At 36.9% G+C, this 22,553-nt stretch overlaps 1 protein-coding gene across 1 annotated transcript in view; it reads right to left on the reverse strand.

The window, feature by feature from the left end:
- The window catches only part of gpc5b (glypican 5b), a 43,755-nt gene that overhangs the window by 10,461 nt on the left and 10,741 nt on the right, over positions 1 to 22,553 (reverse strand). Inside the window, exons 5-6 of the mRNA XM_051910702.1 lie at positions 16,981 to 17,101; positions 7,193 to 7,328 (exon numbers count right to left, since the gene is read on the reverse strand). Of these exons, the coding sequence (XP_051766662.1) occupies positions 7,193 to 7,328; positions 16,981 to 17,101 (257 nt within the window). The remainder of the gene's footprint in view (positions 1 to 7,192; positions 7,329 to 16,980; positions 17,102 to 22,553) is intronic.

Consider the following 22,553-nt stretch of genomic DNA (forward strand, 5'->3'; position numbering starts at 1 on the left):
GTTATAAATACTACCTGAGGGCACTGTTTGAGAAAATAAATAAATGAATAAATAAATGAATAAATGAATGAATGAATGAAAACTCACCTCTAAAATGACTTTTCTTTTCACCTGATATCATGAATATTTCTCTTCCAACGTCTATTCTGGCATTTAACGTTGACTTTTCGTGACCCAATCAATTCCTAATATATTAAATTAAATCCGGCCCACATTTTTTTCCCCCACTCAAACATCCTTTTTCACTCATATTATGGAATTAAAATGAGTTGAATTGCACGTTGTCGTGCTAAAAGTGAAGATCATTTGCATAAAAGACAAATTCGGGTCACACACACACATACACACACACACCCTCTGGTATTGTTTGACCTTCACTTGAGGCTTGAGGTTGGGGGTGTAAAGGTATCTCTCGGGTTCCTTCTTGAATCAGTAATGAGTCCTTCATTACCCAAGCCACGATTCCCAAGAGACGATTGCGGCAGCAGACCCAACACACACCCGCTTAAATGTAACACTAACCCAGACCGCTGCAGAAAGCAAACACGCACTCTCTTTTGTAATTCATCCTTGCACATTATTGGCATTAATTGATATATTAAGCTGGAGTGATCTTCTTCACTGAGCTCTTGAGTTGGCAGATTGAGTAATGAGCCTTCGCTCACTCTCAACAACAGCGATTCAATAGCAAGGGTGTAGATGTCACTTAATTAATCAAAGGAAAGCTGGAGAGAATGGAGGACGGTCTAGTGGACAGAACAATCAGAGACCTTCATTTTGGCTTTGACTCTTTTATTGCCACACGACTCGGCCTGTTAAGCAACATACAGTAGACTTATTACAAGGACAGTCCCACTGGAGAAACCTGGGGTTGTGTGTTTTGCTCAAGGGCGCAATGGGGAAATTTCATGGATCCACCCTGGCAAGACGCAAGCCTACAACCTTTCGGTTATTGTCCTAAAATTTCAACCCTACATCAGTGATTCTGCATTGCTAAAGTAGTAATGTGGTCTAAAATCATTTATTTATGATTCTGTAATGGTTAATCCACACCAGTATCTGTAAACTCTTTAGTCACAGTAGTGTTTCTAATGCTAAAATAGAATTATTGTTGGGATTTAATGGATTCAAAGATAGGTCGCACAAAAGTTTCATCAAAAGCAAGTCTTTGGGAACAACTAAAAACTTTTTGGAAGTCAATAACAAAGAAGACTGTGGAAAAGTACATAAAAACAATGCCAGCAAGAATGCAAGCTGTCATCAAGGCCAAAGTAGGCCATACAAAAAAAAAAAAAAAAAAAAAATTATTATATATATATATATATATATATATATATATATTATGTGTAAATAACGACTATTTTTTAGGATTTCAGTTTGTTATTTGACTAATAAATGACAGTACAATTTTTAGTTTTTGACAGATTCCTAAAAAAATTGTTTTTTAACTTTATTATGACAGGTGGTCTAATAAATTTGTTAAGCATATAAAGTCAAACCAAAAATTATTCAGACATTTTTGATATTTTTGATATATTTTTACTAGTGGGTGCAGGACACTATAGTTCATTTTTATAAGTGAGGATAGCAAAATAAAGGAAACTGTGACATATTATACCCAAAAATTCTTCATACAGTAAAATTGATAAAAATCTGGAACCAAAAATTATTCAGACACTTTGACCTGACCATGTTTTGCTTGTTATCTGACATAATTAAGATTAATTTTTTCTGACATATTTTTTCTCTGAGATCTTGTCATATTTTATTACCATTTTTTTAAACTATAGTGAATAAACTTTATTAATGAATGAAATGCTGGTGAATGAAATTTGGTTTGAATTTTGGTTTGACTGTATACATTAGCAAATTTTTAATAATTAATTGATAAACTAGTGTTTTCTCTATTTTCGGCTGCAGTGATTAAAGTTGACGATGTTGAGTCCTCATCTCCGCAGTAGTGGACGCGCCTATATGCACGTTTCATACGAATTACATAACCTGAGAATATTTGTTTTCCAGTTGAATTGGTTCATTTAAAAGTATACATTTTGGTTTCTATAGATATATTATTCATGTCTGTGAGGCAAGTTTACATGGAGTTTCAGTTCTATTTTTTTTTTCTCTTTTTTTTTTGTTGCTTAAGTTCACCCTGCACCCTGTTTGCTTTCATTATTTTACAAAAGCACAACATTTTGTTATTTGGAATGCACACAAATAAAAGTAGACTCTTCACAGATTCAAAAGATGTATTACTCTTATCTGTATGACCAAAAATGACGGAGTATTTTAAGTGAAAGTGATTGTATCGGCGCCTCCATGTTAGCTTTCATGCAGTAAGTGCGCTACTATTCAGCTTTCTCACTCCGCAGAAACACCTGAATAGCCCGTTTCTAGGTTAACGTTAAAGCAAGCGTCCATGTAAAGTTGCTACTACTTACATGTTTCAGATGATAAGCCATATTTGAGGTCGATGAATGATAGTTGAGCATTTGCATGTCCTGCCCGATGTATTGTAATTACCACACAGACCAGCTGTTAACGATCTTTTCATCACAGACTGCGTGATTGCGCCACTTCCTGTGAATTTTTTTTTTCCTGCGACTAAGTGACTAAAGCCCGGAACACACCAAGCAGACGGTCGGCCGTCGGGCAGTTTTTGCTCGTCGGCCGACTAAGTTTTCTCAGTGTGTTCCGCACCTTCGGCTGAAGTTGGTCCTCGTCGGCTTTTTTTCAGACGATTCAACATGTTGAATCGGCGTCAGAGCTCGTCGGTCAGTCGGGCCATCTGATCATTCTGATTGGCTGTTCAGCTACTGCAACCTGCTGGTACGGAAAGGCATTTCTTCTTACGCAGGCGCAGAACGATGTGCTACTTGGCCGTCGGGTGTCGAGCGTCGGTTTGGTGTGTCAAAGGCAACTTTGGACCCAGACGCTGCCGAAGTGAGCCAACCCTGCAGTCTGCTTTCGTCTCCACTAGTTCGTCGGCGTCAGTTTGGTGTGTTCCGTGCTTAATTAAATTATGGTTATACGGGTAAGGTTAGGGACAGGATTGGTGGTATGGGTAGGTTTAAGAGTGGGTTAAAGTGTAAGGGAAGTGTCAACAGTGTAATTATAAATGTAATTACAGAAATTAATTACAGTTGTAATTACATGCAGGTATTTTTTAAAAATACAAGTACAATGTAAAAACTTGAATGTACACAATAAGTGCATTGGGTAACGCTTTATTTTACAGTGTCCTTGTTACATATTTTACATGTACTTACCATAGTAATAACAGTAAATTATGCATAATTACATGCAACTAACCATCAACCAAACCCTTATTTTACCCTAACCCTATAGTAAGTACATGCTGTTAATTAATATTACTCTGAACTTTAATATGTAATTGCACTGTAACAATGACACCTTAAAATAAAGTGTAACCGGGCATTGTATCAAATTATTAATTTAAATGTAAGTACATAGTAGTTAAGGCCACCTAATATAAAGTGGGACTGTAAATTTAGTATGTCATGTCACATAATATATGTGGGTACCACTCTTTGAGATGCAAAAATGAACAAACAAACAAAAAATCAAATAAATACTTTGCATCTTGAATTTCAAAGCTCCATCGGAACTGAGAGTTTTAGTGGCCAAGTTTTCTACATTCTGGCTATCAGGTAATACAAACTGTAAACTCACACACTGCAGATGTGGGGACACAAACAGTAAACACACACACACACACACACACACACACACACACACACACACACACTGGTGTTGCGAGATTTCGTTTCATTTGGCTGGAGGTTACAGCCTCAGCAAGTGCTTATCAAACTCTGGTTCCATAAACAACTGGATAGAGTTACATTTTAAATACCACACTCCCCTCGCGCACTGCAGAGTCAGAGGTCTACTGACGGACAAAAAAGGACAAAACTGGTACAAAAGTGGAATAAATAAACAAGAAAACAGATAAACTTGTAGCAAAGGGGCATTTGAAGCCATGGCCCTGTGGTATGTCCTATAGTGTTACATGCTATACACCATCTAAAATCAATATTACATAATAAAATTAAATCTAATAAAATAAAATAAAATATTATATTAAAACATAGTGTTTAAAATTATGTTAGACTGTATTAGATCATTTTGATGTTTGCTTAAACTTTTATAGGAAAATGACCATCTAAAGTGCCACAGATTCAAAGACAAAGCCCACCTTGACTTCAAAAACAATGATTTCGTGTGTAACCAGGCAAACGGCTCAAGAAAACAGGCCTTGAGTTTAAACACAAGAAACGGCAAGAAAGCTTCAGTTTCTATCATCGGCAAACTGTATTAGCATTACTGACGCAGACAGTGACTGCCAATGTCTCAGATTTGAATCTCTGGGGTTCTGCAGGAAACGATCAATGAGGAATTTTATGGACCTCAGAGGAAGTGCATGCCAAAAAAATTATCATTCCTGTCCCATTTTCAGAAGCACACCAGAAAACAGACCTCGACTTTGGTATCCATCCATCTGAGGCCGAACACAACTGCAGCAATGCTTATTTGTGTGTGTCATGGTCACGGTCAATTACGACGAGGTACGTTTGATGAAAACAAACAATGCAAATGGCACGTCTTGTCTGTGTGCTTATCTCAGCATCATTGGACAGAGACGCCAAGCATGAAGAGAAAGACGAGAGAGACAGAGCAGTGGGTATCATAACGCTCTGGTCTCCGCTAATGAACCGTTTCCTGCAAAATGAATAATTGATTGATTATGACCAGCTCTGTGGTCGCTGTAAGGGAAACTATACCTCCGTGACCCCGGATGAGACGGGCTGTCATTCAGCAATCCGTTTTTTCATCAACTCAAGGGATTTGAGGGATTTAAAATGGCCAAGGCAGAAATTCATTCCACTGGGTTTTGGGAAAAGAAAAATACATTAAATATCACTAAAAGTGAAGCTACCTTCATAAAAGTATAACGGTAACTTTTGTCACCAACTGTAATTTGTTCTCGACAGATCTTGTTGAAAAACTGTCAGCATGGGTGACAGGAGAAAGACATTTGTTGGATCACTTCTTCATTTTGGCATGAAATCGAAAGATGATCAAGGGGTTTGGTGCCAGACTGGAACAAATATGGTAGTTGTTCTTTCTTCAACTAAAGCAATTTTTATATCCAGGTACAAAAAAAAAAAAAAAGGAGAAATGTTTTACTACTTATAGACTTAACGGACTTTCTCTTTCCCAGACCCAGACTTACAAACTTAAACTATGAAAATCCATCATAAAAATATAAATTACATTTTGAAAATCCAAACAACGGTTTCCCAAACTCCTGTCATGAGTAAAAAAAACAAAAAAACAAAAAAAAAAAACACTAAAAATATCATAAAACTGTAAAAATAAAATACATTTTACATTTCAAAAGAAAAACCATTAAAATGTGTAAAAAATGTGTAATTTCCAATCAAGCTAATTTTGTGAAATTATGCCAATAAAAATATTATTTATTTGTGTATATTTAGGATAAATAAAATGCTATGAAATTAGCCATTTAAACACAATACAGTCATGCTCAAAAGTTTACATACCCCTTGCAGAATCTGCAAAATGTTAATTATTTTACCAAAATAAGAGGGATGTAAACTTTTGAGCACGACTGTACATAATTTGAGATGTGGTGGAAATATTGGGTAAAAATATAAATAAATAGTTTTTATAAGAAATGAACAATTTTATAAATTAATATTTTATTGATAAATACATTTATAAATCAACGAATAAATATTTTTTATTTATAAATAAGTGATTGTATTTATAATTTTTAATAAATAAATAAAATTATTTATAAATAACATTTTATTTATAAATAAATAAGTAATGTATAAATAAATAAATAAATAAAAAATATATAACATACATAACATTCAAGCATAACAGGTGAACATGAGCATATTTTTCAAAAGTGCCCATGTATTGAAAAAATTAATAAAAGTCTGAGGATGATTTTGTGGGATAATGTCCCAAAAGCACAGCCTCAGCCAGCGCATTGTTACCCAGACTCAACAAATACAAAGCTGGATATTTTAAAGCAGGGATGCTATTTGGAAATGTATTTGAGAGCAATGGACAAAGATGCATGACCTCATAGAAGCAGCGCCGAGGCTGGACTCTGAGCAACAGAGTAAAAGAACAGCGGGCGTTCCTTGAAAAATGGTGCAATAACTCGCTACACACAATTCTATTCATCTATTATAAGGTGAAATCCATTATTTAGTCCAACCCCTGAGTGCATCCAGCGTACTAGTGGAGCAGAGCACAAATCTAAGAACAGTAATCTTCCATTAAACTAGATACATCTTAAGCTTAATAATTTGCTATGAAGCATTTGTTTTCAATGATAAAAAAAAATTATACAAATAGTATGATAAACTCAAAATGACCTCAGTGGTTTTAAAATTTACTCGAGAAGCAAACATTCGTAAGACAAGACTTGTTTCTTGTTTTCAGAGAATATTTCTTGAATTGTCACAATCTCACTCAGTTTGGACTTTGTTTCAGTTTGCACTTTTTCCCTTGAGTTTGTTGTCACGGTTGTTAATTTAATTCATCATTCAGTTCAGGTGTGTGTCATTAATTATCCTTGTTTGCTGGTGTACTTAAGTTCCTTTGTTTCAGTTCATTACTTGTGGTTTCGTCTATGGTTAAGTTGTGTTGGATTGTTGTTTTCAGTTTGCGGATATACCTGTGGATTTATTAAAGACTGCCTGTTTATCTTCATCTTTGTGTGCATTTACAACACAGTGGTGTGACAACCTCATTGGCAAACTTGTTTTTAACTTAAACTTCATCCAGTTTGGTTTTGTTTTATGTTTAAAAGAAGAAAAACAAGTTTATTTTTCTCACCACACTGAGAAAATGTTTTGTTTTCTTTAAAAAAAAAAAAGATTTTTTAAAAATTGTTTTTAACATAAACCTCATTCAAGTTTGTTTGGATTTATGCTTATAATAGCCCTGTTGTGATCGGCACTGTAAATAATGAGGAGAGACTGACCTCCTAAAACAAACACAAGACAGTAAATGGCTCTGGGTTTCTTAGCAACATGGGGACAACGTCCTCTCCTGGGACCTGTAGATCAAGTAAATGCAGAGAGACAGTTGGCTTTGAGCCGCAGATGCAGAGGACGAGCAAACTCACCTGTCTCGTCGCCGCGCCCCGATCCTTGACAGCCGTCTTCATCATCGCACTCGCCGCTACCTTCTGCCATGTCGCTGCCGCTGGTCTCGACATCCTCACGACCATCTGTTCCTAAACCCGTCTCACCCCACATCTCCTGTAACATAAATCACAGGACAGGAGCACTCTGACATCAGACACACATTCTTATGGGATTCCATCACAACAAGTTTAATTGTCTGATATAATTAAATTGTTCAGTATTTTATAGATTATTTATGTCTAAGTGTCCAAAAATATTACAACTATTTTTTACTTGTTTTATTTGTGTGTCCCTTTATGCAAATGAGCTGCTGCTCCCGGCGCCCTTTCCAGAAGAGGGTGGAGTTTTAACAGCTCGCGCTTCGATTGCTCAACAACAATAACAAAGCTGGAGAATCTCACGCAGCCAATATGACGATTGTCAGTAATGGTGTTCAACCTTACATTGTTCAAAATGGAATCGGACACTGATGGAGAGACTCAGGAAGAAGTTACAACTTTTAGAATGCATCTGGACGTTTCTGAACGGTTAGTGGATAAATGTATGTAGTTGCTGTGGAGTTGATTCAACTCATCGACTAGCATGTGCCGTCATGTTGATCTTTTGTGCAAATCCAGCGTTGAATTGACCCTCGTTTGTGAGGCAGTCCGGCGTAAAATGACGGCATGGCCAAACACTTTACTACAACAACTCTTCCTCTTCTCTAAAGCAGCCCAACATGGCCTCACCCCCTTTGTTGTGTGTTCTCAGGGCCGGGGTTTATGTAAATTTTAGGGTTAGTGATGTCACTAACCCGGGAAGAAGCTCATTATAGTCCCTACCAGCAATTTGTTGTAGTCCTTAAAGGATTAGTTCATCCTCAAGCCATCCTAGGTGTATATGACTTTCTTCTTTCTGATGAACACAATCGGAGAAATATTAATAAATATCCTGACGCATCCGAGCTTTATAATGGCAGTGAGCGAGGATCAACAAGTATGAGCTGAAGAAAGTGCTTCCATCCACATCCATCCGTCATAAACGTGTACTCCACACGGCTCCGGGGGGTTAATAAAGGCCTTCTGAAGTGAAGCAATGTGTTTGTGTAAAAAAATATCCATATTAACAAGTTCTGAAGTAAAATATCTAGCTTCCGTCCGACCCCTTATTGAATTCAAATTATAAAAAAAAAAAAAAAAAAATCGGAACTAGCATCGAGTCAGTTAAGCTTTTTCCGTAAGTTGAATAGGGAAGGCGTAGGACGTAGCGTAAGCATTTTGAACTGCAAGTTTTACTCTTTCTTCCTAAGTTGAATACGGAAGTTGCTTTTTAATTTGAAAGTGAACTAATCCTTTAAACAGAGAATTCTTTAAAAGAAATGATCTCCTTTGCATTGAACTTTGAGCGTTGTAACTTTGCAGGTTTTTTTATGCTCAATCAGCAACATTACACACTAACTAAAGTTAAAAAAAGTGAAACCATAATCAACCACCCCTTTAAGCAAGTCACAGTTTTCATGCAATATGAGGAGGTAGAAAGACCTTTCTGAAGATGAAAAGCATGAAAAGGTGTTGTGCAAAAGGCATGAAAACAACTAATATTTTGTGAAAACTGAATAGAGATTATCGAACTGTCAAAAAATTTGTGAGTGATTTAGAACTATTTAACAAACCTGTCTGAGATTGATAGAAGTTGTAAACTACTAGTTTTATGTAATATGTAAAATTACAAATTGGAAATTATTAGCCTTAATGGTGTTTATGTTACTGCATCCTTTTCATTCTTTCTAGGGAATGTCCAACCTGATACAAGCTCCAGTTGGTGCACCATAACAACTACAGCAGCTCTGTTCTCAAATTCACGAGCTGTAATAGTGGAATTTTCCTGAAATGAAGCGGGTAAGTGAGTCGAGATCACCCATCACGTCCAAATAGCCCCATGTGTTCCAACAAAGGCTTCCAGGCAAGAAGTCAAGGCTCATAACAGCAGCATTCCAGCACACTAAACATGGATTCACTCAAGTGCAAATTCCATTTTCACAGCGAGAGAATATTAAACACGTGCAGTTGCGAGGCATTTCAGAACGGTTTAGAAAAACAGCTCTGGGAATCGCAGAAGTGCATAATTTATAACATCTTAACTGAGTTATTTTCTGGCTCCCCATTGTTTCTGCTTTCATATTCTGTCTCACTTTCTAATTTGTTTTTAACAAAAAAAAGTGCAAAACATCTTCATAGAACCCAGGACACAATCACAGCCAATCAGTAGAGCATATTCAGTAGAGCAAGATTTTGGACCAATGAGATTTCACTGTAGGTGTGGCTACCAAGTGTGCCGTGACAAAAGCAGAAACTAAATGACCAAAAAAGTTCTTCTTGCTGATACCAATAATGATTTTCATGTTATGGCTGAAAACTGATAAATGGCAAATATTAAAATTCTCTACTATTTTGTCTAGTAAATTAAAAAATAAAACACTAACAATTAAAATTAATCATTTTAAGTGGTACAAGTTTAGGCCCTGCAACATTAATATTTCACATTATTATTGTTTATAATAAGTTAAAGTATTATATTGACGTGACGGGTTATTTTTTTTGTCCAAAGGCCTTAATAATAATAAAAAACAAAGATATGACATCCAAAGTATGTAAGGTAGTATAACTATATCTCTTTTATTGAATCCAAAAGGTTTTAATTATATTTTGCTACATATAAAGGTATTTTAAAAATTTTGAAGTGTCAAAAAGTCATTTGGTTTAACTGTCCAAAGACCAATCGAGCCACTTCATTTGCGATTAAAATATCTTAAAATTAAATAAATGTATATATTTTTTATTCTGGCATGATTTTATAACATCATATATCAACATAGTGCAAAATGGTATTAAAATTATGTGTAGAAGTTGTTGCTTTGCTATGAGAAAGAATGTCTAGAAAAAATAATTTCATTGATATCATTCGGAGTAACCAATATAAAGGGACCATTCTGGATCAAGTCATGCGGTCAATATCATGTGACAGGATGTGACATCATTCAGACACCTGCAAAGGACCACATGGTCGTGAAGCAAATTAACTCTCTTTTAACTATTTGAAAAATTCATGATTTTTGACTTGCTCATACGCATGTCCCGAAACATCAGGTCATTCGGTACAACCGCTATAAAACAAAAATATTTTTGTAATATTTTAAAAACTTGTACTAAATATAAAATGTTTGATTGTCCTTTTGCTAAATAGCTAGATATCAGCCTGTTAGCATTGTTTGAAAATATCGTCATTCGGTATAACCAAAAGTCACATTCGGTAAAACCGAAATTTTTGGTTAAACCGAATGACTTTTTTGGTGACAAATTTTGTCCATCTTGTAAAACAAGAAAACAAAAGGAGTGTTAACTGATTATAAAAACTACATCTGATTGTTAACACTTAATAAAACTTCAAAATTAATTATGTCTCCATTATGTTTTTTTTACACTTTTAAAAACCTTATTCATTAAACCTTAATGACCCATATATATATTTGTCCTCTGCATTAACCCATCCAAGTTAGTGCACACACATTAGGAGTAGTGAACAATTTCCTACAATTTCATTAGGGTATTATTATTTAAATATTATTTAATATTTTTTTTTAAATAATAACGATTTTTATTTAATATTTAACAATTTTAAAAACTAGGCACAAAGCTTGCTTGCTTTGATTGGTTAGGATAAAAAAAAATCCTTGGTTTTATTTGGAAAATATAACTCATTGGTATAAAGCTGAACAATGCATATCCAGATTTCATTGATTATACATTGTACTACATTCAAGAACACTTTGAATTGAATTTCCTTGCATTCTGTTCCTACCTGATGGAGGAATTCAACACAATTAAATTCCACAGTGACTTTGTGGAAAACGTCCCCCAGGGGACTGTTAATTAACTGCCGTATAATGAATTATACCACACGTCAGGCGAACACCATGGCAACAACAGAGCGAACAGACTGTCCTCTTCCAGCGCGTCCACCCCCTTCTATTGAGATAAAGTAGCGACATACTTATTAGTGCTTTCTTTTTTGCCTTGCCTGGTTCATTATTCAATTTAGCTGCACATTAAAATTTAATTGTTTTGTTTGTGATAAGAGAAGAAACAATTAAAGAAAGACCTCTCGCCCTCCATGCCGAGTCATGAGCATGTCCGTATTAAATTGACATGGTTGCATTAAAATACTTCAGTGATTAAAGTTTCTGACTTCCTTTCATTTTCTCCTAGCTAGATGAAGAAATCAAGGTTAAAATTGACATGAAACTGCATTTGCCTCTGTTTTGTGACATACTTCTGAATGAAATGAGAAAATAATGAAAGTCAGGACTTGATTGTATTCAACTGAAATTGATTGGATTGTGAAAAGTGGGCATTTCATGCGTTTTCACCACCTTCTCTCCTAAAGCCCACCCTCCAAAGACCTGTCAGCAAACTAAAATAATTGACACACACAGTGTTTCTGATTGGCTAAAAAAACAAAAAAAAACAAAACTGTTTTAGGATCCTATGGAGTGATGACATCTATCTATGAGAAAAAGTGACATGTCCCAGGTATAGATATCATGAAAACCTTTCATATGAAATTACATTTCTCTATTACAGAGAATGTATACTTCTTATGCAATCCACTACAGTGCAAAATAGGACACATATTAAAATCTTTAAGTGGTAAACAATGTCTGATAAAACTTTAAAGGGATAGTTTACCCAAAAATGAAAATCCTGTCATCATTTACTCACCCTGAAGTTGTTCTAAACCTGTATGAATTTCTTTCTTCTGCCAAAGAAGAGATTTTGAAGAATGTTGGTAACCAAACAGTTGCTGTTCCCTATTGACTTACATATATATATATATATATATATATATATATATATATATATATATATATAACTATGGAAGTCAATGGGGAACAGAAACTGTCTGGTTATAACATTCTTCAAAATATCTTCTTTTGTGTTCAGCAGAAGAAAGAACTTCATTCAGGTTTAGAACAACTTGAGGCTGAGTAAATAATGACATAATTTTCATTTTTGGGTGAATTATCCCTTTAATATTCAGAGCTCCCCATGGTCAGTCTTCATTACATCTCCAAAAAGATTGCATTACTGCAGCAGGATTTTCCACATAATTCAGAGTCATCCAGGAAACAAATTCCCTTATATCCATGGCAGTTTCAAGACCCCAGTCATGTAAACGGATCGATAGGATGCTTTGGGGGTCTTTTTGCCAAACCGTGTCTCCTTGACAACAGGCCTCATCAATTGGACTGAGATACACCTCTAATGGTCAAAAGAAATGCGAAACCGAGGCTTGTTTGGCAGGGGTCAGATAAACAGACCAATAATCAACATATCATCAACATATATGACACACCTAAACGCTACTGTGAAGAAATTGCAAATGCAGCCTCTTAAAGTAAAATAATAAAATACAATTCTGCTATTGTTTTGTTATTTTTAGTAATATTTAAATCATCTACTATTTTAAATTATTTAATTAGCACATATTTTTATATTTTCAGTTTTTAATTTTAATTTTAGTTTTAGTAATTTTGTTATGTTCTTTTGTTAATATTTTATATATTATATATTGATTTAAAAAAAATTATATTTAGCATTAATGTTTCAATTTCAATTTTAGTTTTATTCATTTAAGGACTTCAACTGAAATGAAAATTAGAAATGTTGCCTTGGCAACCAACCAACCAACCAAGCAACCAACCAACCAACCAGCCAGCCAGCCAGCCAGCCAACCAACCAACTAAGCAACTAACTAACCAACCAACCAACCAACCAACTAAGCAACTAACCAATGGAGAATTAGATTTAAAGGGGTGGTTGATTATGATTTCACTTTTTTAATTTCAGTTAGTGTGTAATGTTGCTGTTAGAGCATATACAACATCTGCAAAGTTACGACGCTTATGAAAGTTCAATGCAAAGAGAGATATTTTCTTTCACAGAAATCGCCTTTTAAGGACTACAACAAATGGCTGGTAGGGACTACAGCTTCTTCCTGAGTTAGTGACATCACTAACCTGAAATTTGCATATACCCTGTCCTCGAGAACACACAACAAAGGGGGTAAAGCCATGTTTGGCTGCTTTAAAGAAGAGGAAGAATTGTTGTAGCAGAGAGCTGTTGCCATGCTGTCATTTTACGCCGGACACAAACGAGGGTCAATTCAATGCTGGATTTGCACAAATGATCAACATGACAGCACATGCTAGTTGATGAGTTGAATCAACTCCACAGCAACTACATAAATTTATCCACTAACCATTTCGAAACGTCTAGATGCATTCTAAATGTTGTAACTTCCTGAGTCTCTCCATCAGCATCCGATTCCAGTTTGAACAATGTAAGGCTGAACACTGTTACTGACAATCATCATTTTGGCTGCTTGAGATTCTCCAGCTTTGTTGTTGTTGAGCAACCGAAGCGCGAGCTGTTAAAGCTCCACCCTCTTCTGGAAAGCGGGCCAGGAGCAGCAGCTCATTTGCATTTAAAGGGACACACAAAAACGGCATAGACACATTCTGGGGACACCGGAGACTTATATTACATCTTGTAAAAGGGGCATTATATTTCCCCCTTAACAGCTGCAGTGGAGGGAAAGATTGTAAGTGAATTTCCATGCAAAATTTACTGTACAACTTCAGAAGGTTTAGTGCACATTATAGGCCATGTGTCCACCAAAGTGTTTTTAGTCAGCTCTTCTGAGAACACCTTGCTGCGGGTGCTTGAAAGCGCTTCGGCGACACAGCGTTTTATTCAGTTGAGATGCTATGTGCTGATACTGAATATCCACGGAACTGTTACTAGTATCTGATTTCGCAAATAGTATGTTTCTAAATATATAAATGTAGACACAATGTAACTTACTTTCTCTGGCACTTGTTTTGGATGAAGAGATGTGTTTGTTGTCATTTGTTATCGTTGTAGCAGAATGTGATGGTTGGTCAGTGTTGTATTTGTCCTGAACCTCCTCCACAGTGATTGGACAGCAGGGTAAAAAGTGACAATGATGAGTGCTGCATTTTACCCAAAGCTGAACATTTTTCAACTCTCGGCGACCAGAAAAAAAAAAACGCAGAGCGCTCAGTGCTCAGCGTGAAATAGAAGCACTCCCATTGAAAACAATTAGAAAAATATGCTAGCTTCTGGAAGAATCGCTTTGATGGACACACAGCCTTATGGTGCTTTCATGCTGGCTTTTGGTCTATACTGGCACTTGACATTTGTTGCTATATGGAAAAAAGATCCTTCAAAAAGATCCTTCAAAAAATTTCCATTGAAAAAATGACATCATATGGGTTTGGAACTACTATTAGTGAACTATCCATAGCCATTACCGAACAACCTGGACTTGAAAGTCTTTGAGTTGCATTGAAATATGACACATCCACTTGCATGCCTTATACGTGCAAGTGTTTGCATGTTGATGTATGTTTACATTAGATAGCAGGTTATGAAAGCATTCATACTCATTAGCATCCCTCTGTGACACATCTCGGCTCATACAGCTGCGTAAGTCATGCCTAGGGTTTTCTTCATTCGCTATTTTTGCGGGGAGGGCTCATAAATTACTTAGCTTTATGTAAAAGAGTGTTACATCATACTGTCCGCTCAAAGCTAAAGGACGCATAGGAGACTCAGAGAAAAAAATAATGACGACCTTTGATGTAAACTCAACCATGTGACGCATAAATCTTCCCTGTAGCGCAAGATGACTCACTCTAGGGACATGGTGTTGCAATATTAATTTTTCAATAAGCGTTGATCAGAGATGGACTGGGACTAAGGCTCTGGTTTTACTTGAATATCTCACACACCTCTGAAGGCATAAAGTGACACTTAAGATGCCAGGTTGTCATGATATCATGTGACACTTTTTGTACTATTCAGTGTCTAACACATGTCCTTTTCAGGACACTTTATATGGGGCCCATATTACAAATGCAACAAAGACTTCTGAAAAGGATCTGTAATTGGTAACAACCCGCAGTACATGGCAAAAAAACTATTCTTACATTTTTTTTGTGTGTGTGTGTGTGTGTGTAATCTTCCACCTTAAAACAAGAATAATTTACTTAGGAGGCAATGCTGCTTAAAATATTAAGATTTGTCTTCATAAAATAAATCTTTAATACAAGTGTGTTTTGTCTTAGTGCACTGAAAGATTTTGACTTACTTTAAGAAGTCTTAATATCTTGTTCAGTGTTACTTCTAAAATAAATGTTTTTTTTTGAAGACAGATATTTTTACTTGCAAACAAGACAAAACGCTGATTAAAAACTCAAACAAAGTCATTTTTGTCGTGTACTCAAGGAGGTGTTAGAGTTAGCTTCAAATGTCATTGGGCCCTATCTTAACGATCTAAGCGCATGGTCTAAAGCGCACAGCGCAAGTGCTACCACAGGTCACTGTGAGAACAAAAAACATGCGAGACTCTGCAAGACCTCACCAGGGGCTTGATGACCTATGGGAATAATGGGAATAATTCCACAAGCAGTTCAAAGTGACCTTCTCCTCAACCCCTGACACAAATCTACTGTACTTTCCCAGCTTTCTTGCCTTTCAGTGACGCAAGTCCTCACAGCAAAGCAATGTGGCCAGGGCTGGGTCAGGTTTAGACATAATGTGGAACCAGAACGTCTGTTTTTAATGAAGCAATGAAAGATGTTACAAAATGGGGGCCAACTGAGCTGCCCTCCGTCCCCTCCCAAATGCAGCTGCAGGAGTGACAGACTTTGTCGTCATGCCAAGGAGGTCTTCAACACTCCCGCTGAGGATGCTTGGTCTGATCTTGCTGCAGTCTGATCACAGAGCAAACCCTGGCCTAATGACACCGTCTCACCACTCTTGACATGTGCACTGGCATTGAGTTGGCCTAGACTATTTTTATTTTGGAGGGCAAGCTTGAAACTAGTGCTTCTGGCGGTCCTTAATGTCTTTTTTTTGGCTTGCAAAGCAAAAATTCAGTGAATGTTTTATAAAAAGAAATGCACACAAGCCATAGCTGTACTTTTTTTTATCCGATTGTTGCTTGTCAGATTGTATCATTTGACTATGGTAAGATCTTAATCAGTTTTGTCTTTGATTATACAATATGCACATTAGCAAACTTACATCACGATGGACAGCTTTGACTTATCATTTGTGTTCTGACATCCGCATTGACAACCCAAACAAGCCCTTGCTGTGCTCTCATTGGTTCCTCAGTAGATGGTCATTGTAGGAACTTTGTAGAAGTCGTACTGCAGAACTGCCAAAAAATTCAGACAAATCTTCCCTTCGAAAGCTTGTCACTCCAATTTTAGTGTGATTTTAGCTTGTCAATCGAGCTCCCAATAGATTTTTTTCAACGTCAAAGGAAATTGTTATTGCTCTAACGGTCGTGGCTTGCATTGTAGACAACATTGGTTTGAACTTCATGTCGATTCAACTGATTTGTAACGTGTGCAAGGGTTCAATCTCCTAATTGTCAGAACTTGCTCTATGCACGTCCACCCTAAACAAACAAAGCCGATTTTGGCCTACGACAAAACAAATCTCTTACAATTCCTCAAAGTTGTTCTGGATATATTGGCCAAGTCGTGGTGAAAATTGTACCGAGCACGCAGACTTTAGTACTACAAAGATTTTGCTGAGCTTACGATTGAGGTTCAGGGTTAGGGTTAAGAACATATCGTTTGGGTCAAATGTGGCTGGATGGATGTTCTGACCTTAGATGTTTTTGGACCTACCTGGTTGAAGTGCTCTAGCTTTTCCTTTATGTTGACCAAGACTGGATCCACACTTCTGACCTTTATCTCTGGGTTGTGTCTCTGGGCTTGCAGTCCATTCCCCACCACATGGCCTGTATAACTATGGCGGAAATAGAGCAAGAGATAAGTTACCTTCACAGAAATCAAGCTCACTTTGGACTGATAATGATCTCCTAATTCTGAGTTCTGGAGTCCTAAAAATGCAGGGAATGCTCAATGCTTGTTTATTAGAAACAGGCCCAAGGATTGATCGGACATTCAGACAGCCTTTTCACCCACATAAATGATTCATTATGAAACCCGCAGCGAAGCCTGAAGACACAACTGTGCTGCAAATGTAGGTATTGACCCTCCGCCCTTATATTAGAGACGTTGAAGGAGGCATTTGGAGGGCAGCCTTCAACAAAGGCCAAGTCGATGCAACCAAGACAAGCCACACAACATGAATACCTGCTTAAAAGTATTCAAGAAAGCGATAGACACATCTGGATAGATTGACAATAAAATTATTTCATGGATTCCTGAGAATTCTATTCTTAAAGAAGGGATGTTGATAAAGAAACAAACTTGAGGAAAGGGTCTCGATAGGTCGTCAATCTTTACTGTTCGGGGGGACATCTCAACATTAGTTGCCATGGTGACTGTCAGAGTGCCATGCTCAGCAGCCTATAAGATCAATGGGTCAAGCTCAGGCAGGGCAGATAGGTTAAAACTTTGATTAAGCACAGAGCATGAACTTAAAATACAGACATGATCGGTTGGTAGGGTGGATAGATTACAGGCATGTAAAGCTGTAGTGATTTTATTGACTAAATAAGCCAAAAATTGTTCTTAAGGGTACGATTACATGACAACAATGTACTAAAAACAGAAAAGTTTTTCACGTACAGAGACGACAACATTGTCAAAACCATCCACGGATCTGCGAGAATGATTAAAAATGCTGTATTATTCATGCCAGGCCAGTAGTTGGCGATGTCACTTTGCAAAGTAAACACTACACACCTATAGACTGAACACGCAATACACATGCGCATGACGTCACCTTTTTCTCAAATTTGCGTTTTTGTCATTTACGCAGAGACGATAATGGTATCATTTTCAAAAACTTGCACTTTGAAACACATTTTCAAAACTTTGCGTTTTCAGGCTGCCAAAACGCTGTTGTCGTGTAAATGAACACATACCAAAACGCATACAGTTAAGTTGAAAATGGTGTCGTGTAAACATCCCCTTAATCATGTTGAATAGAAGTAAATGTATATCCAGAATGTTTGCTATGTGGTTTCTAGGTGGTTACTTTCCGGTACACGTGTAAATTAACACGGGCAACTCCTTCAGATGATAAAGGAACATTGCTTTAGTTTTTGTCTCTTGATGAAAAGATCCCTTACATTCAATAAATATTTTGTCATATATTGATGAATACTCATGTGTAATCATGAAGAGTGAACATATATCAATTTATGCAAAATTGTTTGTCTATGCAATTGCTAGATTATCACACAGAAGCTATTTCCAGCAGTAACGTCCTTGAGACAGACGGGCAAACAGACAGTCAGACAGACGGATCAAAGGGTTAACAGTGGGGTGCATATAAAGCACAGCAGGGGGGCAGAATAATGCAGCCGTGTGCCTGCACATCAATAAATGAATGCTTGTGGGAGAATCGCCCTGCTGTTTTCACCACAGCTAATCTAAGTGAATAAATAATGACCCCAGACACCTCATGCTGCATCCGAACAGCATCCGAACACACGGCTCACTTTGCAAGGTGGGAGCACTTTGTCAAGAACTGATGTGAGACGGACTTGTTTGTTGGTTTGTGCTTTTTAGCTGTCACGCGTAAATGCATTTTGGCGGCAGGTACGGTGGAGATGAGATATGTGAGTATTCACTATGTGAGAGGAGCGGATTATGTGGCTTATTTAAAAGAAGAATGAGCTGTCTGTGGATACTGTCATTTTTAAGGCTAATTCTCTCTTCGGTGCACCAAATGTGCTATCCATATGCGCATAATTAAAGAGGAAACAATCTGCTTGATGTGTTTTAATAAACATATTGCCAACCTTAAGATTCTGATAATCACATATCATGACTGTTGAAATGCCCACTCGCCTTCTATATTTCTCTGCAGACACTCACTAAGTATGAATATAACATTTCGACGACATAATTCACTTTGAGCGTGTTGCATTTTTGATGAACCAGTAACAAATCTATCAATGGCTCTGTTTTGAATAACTGATTACATTAAAATCAGCCCTATTTACCATCTTCACAAATGTCCTCGGTCTTTGTGCAGTATTGAATTAACTAAACTATTGGATTAACTAAATTACATTTAGTTTTGCTAGGACATGTACTGAACCACATCCAATAAAAACAAAACAACAACAACAACAACAACAACAAAAACACACACACACTTTAAAGTCTCTATAATATTACAGACTATAAATGTATGTATGATTTGACTCCTTAAAGAAACTCCTTAAGTCCCAAAGAATAGTTTTTTTTTCCTCAGCATACTACAAACAAAAAAATTTTTGCACTAATGCCAACATTGGCTGGGACCGTTGTCCCAGAACAACAACAACAAACTACTGGCTGCATCCGAAATCGAATACTTCCCTACTATATAGGGAAGTATTCGAAGTATTCATAGGCGAAAAGTCCCCGGATGATCTACTTCTTCCGCCAAGATTCTAAAGTGCACATTCAATGGACACTTTATTATCCCATGAGGCCACAGGAGGGAATTTACGAATGGAAGTGAAGCGATGCAACTGACGCTGGTAGGTCACGTGACAGTAACAACATGGCGGATGTAGTATGTCCAAATTTCATTCATTTATACTATATAGAGCGTACCTTTTTTAACGGTTTCGAAGTAAATTCAAATTCAAATGTAGTACCTACGCAGTACACGATTTTGGATGCAGCACTGGAGACAGCAACAACAATAGACGCCAGTATTGATAAGCGCAACTCTAGTTTAAATGAGTACAAATACATTTATATCGCTCACGCCTTCTGGAGAGAAATAGAGCAAACATTGGAGAAGGGCAAATCTTTTTAGTCTACTCGTTTGGCTGTACGCATACACTAAGGGCCTGTTCACACCAAGAACGTTAATGAAGATAAATATATTAGCATCCACACCAACGAACGATATTGTTCTGTTTATTATAAGCACATGCTGCATTTGTAATCTGCTGCTTTAAATGCTAAAGCTCTTTAAAGCAGGATGGATTCTGATTGGCTGTCAGTGTTTTTATCATTCATCAGCTGGAAAAAAAATTGTTGTGAAAGTGATTCCAGCGATATTGTTTCTCTGTTCCGTTGTCGTTACACTGTAGTTGTGGTGTAAACTCTGCTATTCTTTTACATTTAGAACAATTTTTAAAACTACATCTTTATTGTTATTGTTATAGATATCGTCCTTGGTGTGAACACGCCTTAAATGTTCATCAAAACTGAAGTATGAAGTACTTTACGCTTTGGCAATGGTGAATGCAAATTGCCTCAGCGAGAGCCACTAATATTAGCATAGCCTTCCACGCTTCACCCCCACACGATGCAATCAAATACCTATAAAATTAAGTCCTGCGCTCACCCTAAAAGTTTTCTTTCCACAAAACAAAGACCACAACAAACAAGCCACCTCATAAAGTACTTTGATTATGACACAGACAAACTGTTTCAAATAAGCAACAAAGAAGATCAGGCTCTCTAAACAGATGTGCTAGCGAGAACATGGATCTTACAGTTCAGTGTGGTGGGCTTGTCACTGCAGTCACCCACATTTCTCACAATAATTAGCTGCTAAATGAATCCAACCCAGAAAAAAAAACAGAGAAAATATTTACCCAGCTCAAGACCAAAGAGTTTGGAGTTCCCCTCTGACTAAACGCTGCTTATTTTCTCAAAGAAACCACACACATATACCACTGTGAGGAGCAAAGCTCCAATTAAATTCATCTGCTATACTGGATTAGCTCATTTGTTTGCTTAGAAGGTTATGAAACTCAGCACCTAATGAGCTAGCAATATCCGTTCTTCATGAGCTGTGCATTAAAGGTTTCTCCGTTCTTTAGAACAGCTTTTCAACAAGTTATTGCCTTTGGCATCGACACACAGCCAAAACGGATGCCATACACTAATATTTCAACAAATCCTTTTCATTAGAATACACAGCTTTGGTGTTTAGCATCTGAGTAAGCTATGCTATCCTGTCTTACGTCAGCAGGAATTCAGCTGTGCGCCTTCTCATGTGTGTAATAACCGGGTGTAAGACCTTCTGGTTGCTAGTTTTCCATCCTATTTATTGTCTGTGGTCTATGCAGTTGGGAAGGGCCCATGCTAATGTAGGACAGCTGTAATATATCTAGTCAGCTTTGAACTGCACAAAGCTATCAGTGCCATTCTGTATTAAAGCAGCTGTTTGAAATTGAGTAATTCAATAATAAGTTGTAATACAAGCACTGGATATCCTATATGCAGTTACAGTATCCGTTCCAAGTTTTCAGGTCAATCAGCCACTGTAAATACTGTGTATGATGTAGCATTTGTAGGCTATGAAACCAAGTGAGCTGACTACTTAGACAGCACTAAGGCCCACAATGTTCATAAATGCTAGTTCATAGGTTTTCAGATGGCCTCAGAGGAGAATTCAGCAAATAGTTGCACAACACTCCCACAACCCACACTCCTGTTTAAGCAGGTGCTAAATAGGCTAAAATTGCACTGTGCTATTAAAATGAAGTAATTATGATTCTTATCACAGCAAACACACCTCCTTTAGGCTTATTATACCAAACACTGTGTCTGTCAGCATTAGCATTAAAATCATGCAGAGGTGTTAAGTATACCTATAGTGAGGCTAAACTGAACATGCTACACAGAATGTTAATTTTATATGAAGAACATGTAAGTTAAAATAGAAAAAACTATAAAAAATTCAATTCCTAATTTGTCAAATGTAGCCATTTAGCTCTTAGCCAAAATATGTGGCACAAGACAATGTTTTCAACACAAACCCTGTTGAAAAAAGCAGCTATTACCAGGATAAGTTGGTTTCCACTGGTCTAAATTAACATTTTAGACAGTTTTCAGGCACTACACTGAAATGGAAAATCCATTTTAAGATCGTAGTTTTGTTTTGGAACATAGTAAACCATTTAGACTGGCAACAAACCAGTGAGCTGTTGCTCCTACCAACCTAGGGCTGTCAGGGTGGTTTTTGAAACATATTGGCTGGTTGACCAGCTGATATGATTATCGTGGACTAGCTACTGAGAAGCTTGGACCAGTTAATGACATATTTGGTAACTTGTTTATATCTAATCTAAGATGGTTGTTGGTAAATCCATGCTAAAAACATAGGTTAATTGTACTAAATTGACTAGCTAAACACTATCTAAACCCCATTAAACCACCTTTCATCAGAGAAGTAGCATGTTCAGTCTTAAGCTCTTAAAAACCAAAAAGAAGTGTTATGGTGAGCACAAGGGCGAGTCCTCAATGAAAACACATAATCTAATAGAGCT

This window comes from Ctenopharyngodon idella, chromosome 10, assembly GCF_019924925.1.
Source record: "Ctenopharyngodon idella isolate HZGC_01 chromosome 10, HZGC01, whole genome shotgun sequence".
Lineage (NCBI taxonomy): Eukaryota > Metazoa > Chordata > Actinopteri > Cypriniformes > Xenocyprididae > Ctenopharyngodon > Ctenopharyngodon idella.